At 34.9% G+C, this 7,861-nt stretch overlaps 1 protein-coding gene across 3 annotated transcripts; it reads right to left on the reverse strand.

Annotated features, from left to right (window-relative positions):
* Nucleotides 1–283: 283 nt before the first annotated feature.
* On the reverse strand, nt 284–6,711 carry LOC115967505. Of its 3 annotated transcripts, none has more exons than XM_031086612.1 (12): nt 6,609–6,711; nt 6,075–6,202; nt 5,572–5,644; nt 5,126–5,209; nt 4,434–4,550; nt 3,561–3,980; nt 3,009–3,412; nt 2,345–2,444; nt 2,183–2,242; nt 2,016–2,102; nt 1,674–1,802; nt 284–1,099 (listed from the first exon to the last, which is right to left on the reverse strand). In XM_031086612.1, the coding sequence occupies exons 2-12, from the start codon at nt 6,158–6,160 to the stop codon at nt 800–802; spliced, it is 1,860 nt and encodes a 619-aa protein (XP_030942472.1). In that variant the 5' UTR covers nt 6,161–6,202; nt 6,609–6,711; the 3' UTR covers nt 284–799. The 3 variants fall into 3 exon arrangements, with proteins under 3 accessions (XP_030942472.1, XP_030942473.1, XP_030942474.1); XM_031086613.1 differs by having other exon boundaries at nt 6,367–6,709; XM_031086614.1 differs by lacking the exons at nt 6,075–6,202; nt 6,609–6,711 and adding an exon at nt 5,808–6,046.
* Nucleotides 6,712–7,861: the final 1,150 nt, after the last annotated feature.

Raw genomic sequence — 7,861 nt, forward strand, 5'->3', positions numbered from 1 at the left:
ATTCTTCCTACTCTGTCAATTGACTGTGAGTGTGACTTTGCTTCAACCTATCTTTTGTATGCTAGAAACTAGTTTATTTTGATAGAAAAGCATTTTTAGAAGATTTAGAAATACCTTTTATTAATGTTCATTAATAAATAAATACATGCTATGGAACACGCATAGGATTAAACCCATGATCTCGATCTCACCTTAAGGGTAGGAGGTGCCATTTGATTCAAAGACCATCCACAACTCATCTCTGACATTCATTCAGCATTTTTTACAAATAGCCCAGAACAAATATGAAAAATAGCCAGACAGCATCAAGATATCTTTCTGAACACTAATGAGATACTTTACATTACAAAATCCAGCCAAATAACAATCATATTACAATAACTACATGCTACCACTCTATCAACCTATCCCTCACTGCTTTCATTTGTTTGTACATGAATACCTGTCAAAAGAACTTGCCAAGATGACTGGGAATGACAGCCAAATCACACATCCTCTCCACTCAACAAAGACTGGTGATCAAATAAGCTCAAGTTTGAAATTTCTTCTGATCCAAAAAACAATTCGTTTGATGTATTTTTTAGATATTCTCAAGCTCAAAAATCTTGACCTTCTTTGATCACCATTACCATTCGTTTTTCTTGCCAAGGTTCAGCTATGTTCAACTGTCATTCTGAACTAACTAAGCTAGCTGCAGTTGCTCACATATAGAGGAACAAAAATAGCCATAAAGGCTAAAACAATCTGGAATACCTGCCACATACTATGAATCTTGAGCATTTATTATGCTAAGACATTGTTAAGCCAACTCTTTTGAAAGCATATAGCGGAAAGTAAAGTTGTGAGGGGTCCACTCAATTCCCTTCCAAGTTCTTTTGTGCTGACACTGCTGAATGCTCTTCCTTTGAGTGTCAGGTACAAAATGCTCAATCATCTGCACCAAATCACCTGAGCACAAACCTGAATCCTTTGCAAAAGACTCCACTATCTTTGGTAGAAGGATTTTCTGATCCTTACGTATGCTGAAGGTTGATTGAATGTACTCTTCTTTCGCAACTTCCAGCTCCTCAAATACTCTCTTGGAAGTGTATATGCGGACCTAAATAAAGAACAGTCATTGAGAAAGATCCTAGGATAAAATTGAATGCTATAAAATAACAAATCTCACTTCCATTCCTGTCATACTATATTAAGTCCAAGTGATTTTATTAAGTGCCACCCAACTTAGACCCTATATTCGGTTCAGCTTTGACAAATTCGTTATCAATGAATGTCAGCCTACTGGGACCTACAAGGTAGGCCATTTAGACAACAATTTCAACATTCAGCTGTGTGGTGGAGTCATATGAGGTATGACTTCAGCTTAGGCATATGATTTTGAATTTGCAGCTTCTGGAATTATTTGAAAATCCAAAACAGAGAAGCAAGTTACTAAGTAATAACAATGTGTCATGTAAGCAAGAAATTCATTCAAGGCCATTGAAGAAACTTTTGAATTATGCCCACAAGTCTGAACTTTCAGAATATTAAATGATCTTAATTATGTGGGAAAAAAATTGTCAAACATCAGATTTGTTAATTCTGGATGATCTTCAAGAAACATTTGTTTGCAATTAAAATCATTTTCCAAGGAGACAAATAGTATAATGAACACTGTCAGGATATAGGTCTACCGCAGGATCAGAATAGCTTCCTGAACAAAGTGCAAAATGTAGAAGAGGTTCAGGGTGCTCAATTGCATATGCTTTCCGTGCATCTCCAACCTTGAATTTTGTCTTTGAGGCAAACAACAGCCACAACCACTGGCAGCAAAAGTGAGCTAAATCAGTCCTAATCAAGCAGGAGGTATATAAACTCCAATCATAAATGAATAACATGTTGAGCCCAACAACTAATCTCTACCAGATAAACAGGATCATAAGTACAAACAGGGTTTTTTTTTTTTTTTTTAGATTAAATGGCAAGTACAAACAGGTTTTTAATCTTTTGATATTAATATCAGGAATGGGATTTACTTGTCCTGGACGAGGCAATCGACATCCCAGGATAGAGCTTTGTATCATGTCTACACTTACGGTGTGACCCCCAATATTATATGCAGCCTGCATCAGGCACAAGCTTATGTAAGCAACTTATACACCATTTTCCCCCCTTCAGAATATACCTGAGAAGCACTACTCACCTTAAGTAGTACAGACATTCTTTTAAGATTATTCTGTGGAATCCCATAGACCAAAAATGCCTGTTGGACAATAGACAACAAATGGGTTGGTTATCCTAACAGACTCAAGCAAAATAAAAACAGCAACATGAGATTTAGGGTTTCTTGGCTATAGGAATTTACATGCATTATTAGTGCATTGTGGACATTAATCCAAAAGGCTAGCTTCTCCTCATGTTTCATCTTTCTAGGATCAACTTCTTCCAATTGAGAAACAAGTGACCTGCAAGGGAATGGTTCTTTAGCCTCATTAGTAATTGCAAGGAAAGTGTTATGAGAGCAGAGGTTATGATGCCTAAAAGTCAAAAATATCATCACACTTCACAAAAGAATTCCCAACAAAAACCTTATTTTCCATTTAATGCATTAGAAGATTCTGTAGTGCTTATACTAAGAGGTAACTATTAGAAACCAAGAATAAAACAAAGGAATCACTTTTTAATGCTGATTGTACATCTTCAGAAAGCATAACCATGAAAAAGTCTAAACATACTGTATAAGTATAACACACTAATGCAAATTGCAAATCACTGAAAAAACTGCTGCTGACGCAAAGGCAGAGCTCAAGTCAGCTTAGCGTTGCATCAAACTATAGAATATTGGTCCAAAGAACCATATTTTCATGATGCTCATTTTGTGCTGACAAGAATCTTGTTTACCAATTTCCTATTCCTTTTTGTGTTCTTTTTAGATACCAGATGGAGCATAAAGCAAGCAAAGACCCACTGAAAGTAGACCACATAGCATGACAAAGGTTATAAGGATTGTTACAGTAAGAAAGGCTCACCTAAATCTTCGTAGCATGTATTCAATTTCTCTTAACTTCTGACGATCTCTACATATCAGCTGCACCTTTGCCATGGTGCAGTAAGGTCCACTGAACTCTTTTGATCCCTCAATGTGGAAAGGGTTATCAAAGTTTGAATTGAATGATGAAAAATTCTTGCACTGTGAGCTCCACTTATCACTCTGACCTTGTGAAGAATATTCATTTAGTGATGATGATAATGCAATAGGGGAAGAAGGGTAGTCATGATTGATCAAAGGTGGGTCTGCAAGTTCACAATATATGGCTGAAATACACTTAATCATCTCCTCAGAAAGCCAGTTTGGTGTCTCTGGTATATGATTTGAGATACAGGTCCCAAGATGCTCCGCCAAACTTACACTGGAAGTAGTAGTCTGAGCTTGCTGAAGAGATAACATTTGAAGCCACAAATTAGCTACACCCATGTTGTCATTCAAGCCAACTATTGGTACTACTGATTAGTGGAATATTGTACAAGAAAAATGTTAATGGCATCTTGGCTAATATACTAATATTTGCATAGAAAGTTACCTCCAGCATTGACAAAGGTAGGGAATGGTACGAGCCTACACCTTTATTTAAAAATTTCATAGGAGGAGAAGTTCTAGATAAACAAGCTGAACGCTGAGAAAGTGATGAGTGGCTGCGATGAATACTAGAATCCAGCTGCTTTTGTGTCCCCCAAATGTCATTGCACTCCTGTGGTGGATTGCCAATTGAATTTTGAGGCAACGTATGATGAGTGGAGTGGGTGACTGGATCTTCTTTCTCTGACATAATATCATATTCAGGTACCTTTCGAAACCTTTCTTTGTTCAATCTTCCCTCCACGATTGACACACATGATTTTTGTTGATCAAATTTGTTCCGATACAAAGAAAGAAGATACTGTTCCAAATACACAACTTCTAGTTCTAACACTGCAATTTCCTTGATCAGTTCTTGGGCAGGCTGATGTCAAGAAAAGGAATTATCAAACGATTGTTAGAAGCAAGATTAGCAGATTCAAATGTGCCAAGTACTAGAAATAATTCAAAAACTTAGCATATTATTGGATAAAAATTGTAAATATAAGCACCAAGCCTCAAGCTCTGTTGTTTCTCCATTTCAAATTTTATTGAGGATTTGCCTAAGTCCCAAGTTGACAAGTAAAGAGACCATTATTTACTTTTACTTGGCTATATCTAATGCATCTTTCAGCTTGACATATTTTCTTTTCTTTTTCGAATTCTTCATGTAACAGAAGAAGTGTATCACAAATGAAGTTATCTGGAATTTCTTCTGCACATGCTAACTAATAAAGAACAACACACAGAAAATGCATCCCGATAAACAATATAGTGATCAATGTGATCTACGGGCATCTGTATCACAACAAATACACATTTTACAAAGAGAAATTACCTTGGGGACTGAGTTATCTATCATAGCATCATGTGAAAGAGGCCGATAACTTAATGCCTTCTCTAATACTCGCCGTACCACAAATTGGTCATGTAATCGTCTTTGAAGCTGCAGAACCTACACATGAGGAAGATGTAAAGGTATAGTAAATAACTCAATGGATGCGGATTAGGAGGACATCTGATCTTGATCATGGGATTGAAGCTTAACTAACTATACATAGCAGGGACACTTCTACATTCAAGTCCTTTTTACATTCTGTCTCAGCCACCTTATATTTGGGCACTGAAATTCCAGTTTCCTTGTAGCTAATTATAGGTATCACATTTCACTGCTTTGGGAATGGGAGTTGTTTATCAATAATCTGAGTCCAGCCTAGACTAACTATTTTACATATGGCATAATGCAGGTTATTTGAGATTGAAAATGTACCCATCCCTTCCATGTATAATGTATTTATGTATTTCCCATGCAGTCATAGTGTTGGCTGCAGGAAGCCAAAAGTGAAGCACAATATAAGATGTCCTTTTATGGGATTCTCAATTTCACAAAGATTAAGAACAAAAGGTTAATGGAGTATTGAATGCAAAAATTTCTTATTCAGTAACCAGATGTGCCATTATTTTGCTCAAAACTCAAAAAGTGTCTTAAATAAGCCACGGTGATGAGTTCACATAAGTAAAGATATATACCTCTTGCTTCAAGGAACTTTGAATGTCACTGTTAGGGGGTTGTTTCTTCTTGGCTTCAATACAGGCCTTAGGTTGTCCGAATTCCTTTTTTGAAAAAGAAAAAAAATGGATTATAATCATTATGGGAAATTATAATAGCAAAACAATTAGACCAAACTTGTAAATGAGCAGGGAATTAATTATGACTTCTGAATGAGTGCACATGACCTATCTAATATGACTGCTTTCTCTAGTAAATGTTATCAGAAAATTACAACATATATGAAAAAGAAACTAGTTTGTACAATGGTTATAAACTCATAATCAAAGTGGACACTGCACCATAATAAGGGTATAATATCTAGGGGGCAGAGTAAAATTAACTTCTGGTTTAGTAGAAGAAGCCCTCACCAAAATGTTCAAGACTTAGGAAAGCAAGTTGCAAAACAGAGAATTTAACCTCTTACCATCTTAACTCGATAAGGAGATTCAGAGATGCTATTTGATTTGTCTTCCTTGAGTTTTCTTTTAATTGGATCACTGTCATTGTAAAGGAACAAAATAAATCACTAGGCAATGCAGCAAAATATGTTATGAAAGGTTAAATGACATTTTGTCTTTGAATGTACTTGCCGGCAAGCAAGAAAGGAAGAACTAGCCTTTTCTTATGAAAGTGATAAGAGGAGGAGTTAATATTTCTCACCTTGACTGAAACATAAGAATTTCTTTCCTAAGGTTTATTTACATAGATGCAAATAAAATCAGTTGAATTCTTAAGAGAACCAAAAGGCAAAGCATCCCACAGTTAATGGGGTTTGCTAGTGAAAAAAATCTAAAAACTTTTTGAGAGCTATGGTGGCACGCTTTCTTAGTTACACTAAGACAAAAGCAGTTGAGCCTACATTGGTACACAGAATATGAAAATGGACAAGCTAAACAAAAATGATGATAATGAAACACGTGAAGCTACCTCATAGAACGCTTGTGTCTCGAAACTTTAACTTCCATGAAGTCGAATGGCTTCAAACTAGAAACCCGCCACTTTATTTCATGCATGACAGTATCAAATTGGCTTTAACCACACGGTTTAAACACTCACTGAAATAACATTAGTGCCAGCAGATACTACCATCAGATATTGACAAAGTTACTAAACAGGAAAAAGAACAGCATGACAGATGCATCCAAAGAACATTAATTGTAACAGCAAAAACCCTGCTTATAAGCAACCTAGCACATATTGATGGAATGAGACTACTCACGGGTATGTGTTTTTGAAAAGCTCAACAAAATCTAGCGGTTCAAGGACCAAAGGGGTTCTCAGATATATGTAATTCAAATCAGAGAAAACAACCCCATTTGTCCTTTTGATATGCAAGACCTAAGAAATATAGTGCAAGGATAACATCGTAAAGTTTATGTGCTAGTGCTACATATAGTACAAAATACTTAAAAAGGGTGGTCATTTTTTTGACTAGTGCCTTGTCTAAGAAAGTTATACCACCTTTGAAGCTTTTGCAATGGTGGGCTTTTTGTATTGCATTAAAAGAAGACAGTTCGTGGCTTTTGATTGAAGATGATGTGCAAAAGTAAAACTCGGCCATTTAAATAGGAACAAAGTGACAACAGACAGGTTGGTGATTAAGATATATATATATATATATAAATATATAGCGGGAGTTCAAGGGACTTGGACTTGCTTACAGTTCAAAGTTCACACAGTGCAGTCCCTGTATGGCTGTTATGTCATGTAACTTACGTGAAAAATGTTAAATCTAGTTACACACTCCCTCGCCATTGCACACACTCCTTATATACCCCCTTTAAAATTGTGAAATTGCAAAATTGTGTTTTCAAAATACTAACATGATTTCACAACTTTAATTGTGAATGTGTATGATGTCTGTACCACAGTTAAGTATGTGATAATCATTACTCTGTGCAAAATATTATCTAAAAAAATTTAGAAAATTTTCATTTTAAAAAAATTACAATAAATGCACTTGTTTCGTTTATAACAAGATATTTAAATTCAATTCAATTTACCATGCGTTAACCTTTTCTTATAACATAACGTTTTAGATTTTTTTTTTTTTTTAATAAATTAGATTGACATGTTATATGCTTTTTTACATTTAAATCTAGTTACACACTCCCTCGCCATTGCACACACTCCTTATACACCCCCTTTCAAATTGTGAAATTGTAAAATTGTGTTTTCAATATACTAACACGATTTCACAACTTTAATTGTGAATGTGTATGGTGTCTAATCTACAGTTAAGTATGTGATAATCATTACTCTATACACAATATTATCTAAAAAAAATTCAGAAATTTTTCATTTAAAAAAAATTACAATAAACCCACTTGATTCGTTTATAACAAGATATTTAAATTCAATTCAATTTACCATGCGTTAACTTATAACATAACGTTTTAGATTTTTTTTTTTTTTTGAATTAGATTGACATGTTATATGCTTTTTTACATTCGCTGCCCATTATACCTAGTGTGTTTTAAAAAGGAGGGGGGGGGGGGGTTGAAAGGATAATAGCTTATAGCAAAATTGTAAACTAATTAAAAGGTGAAGCATGAATATTTTTACCTATTTCTTTAGAGAAATGCTATGGCTAAAATTTTTCATAATAAATCTTAAGTGATAGGTTGTTATGGGTTTGTTATTGGTGAGGCAAAAAAATAATTTCGGTGGTAAGTTTAAATTACAACCAATAAAATCTAATCACCTATAATTTG

Source organism: Quercus lobata, chromosome 11 (genome assembly GCF_001633185.2).
Source record: "Quercus lobata isolate SW786 chromosome 11, ValleyOak3.0 Primary Assembly, whole genome shotgun sequence".
Taxonomy (NCBI): domain Eukaryota; kingdom Viridiplantae; phylum Streptophyta; class Magnoliopsida; order Fagales; family Fagaceae; genus Quercus; species Quercus lobata.

Coding starts and splice junctions, on each gene's coding strand:
- LOC115967505 (XM_031086612.1), bottom strand. CDS start 6,160: ATGCATGAAATAAAGTGGCGGGTTTCTAGTTTGAAGCCATTCGACTTC. Junction 2,445..3,008: donor TACATGCTACGAAGATTTAG/GTGAGCCTTTCT, acceptor ATTCCCTTGCAG/GTCACTTGTTTCTCAATTGG. Junction 2,103..2,182: donor GAATGTCTGTACTACTTAAG/GTGAGTAGTGCT, acceptor TGCCTGATGCAG/GCTGCATATAATATTGGGGG.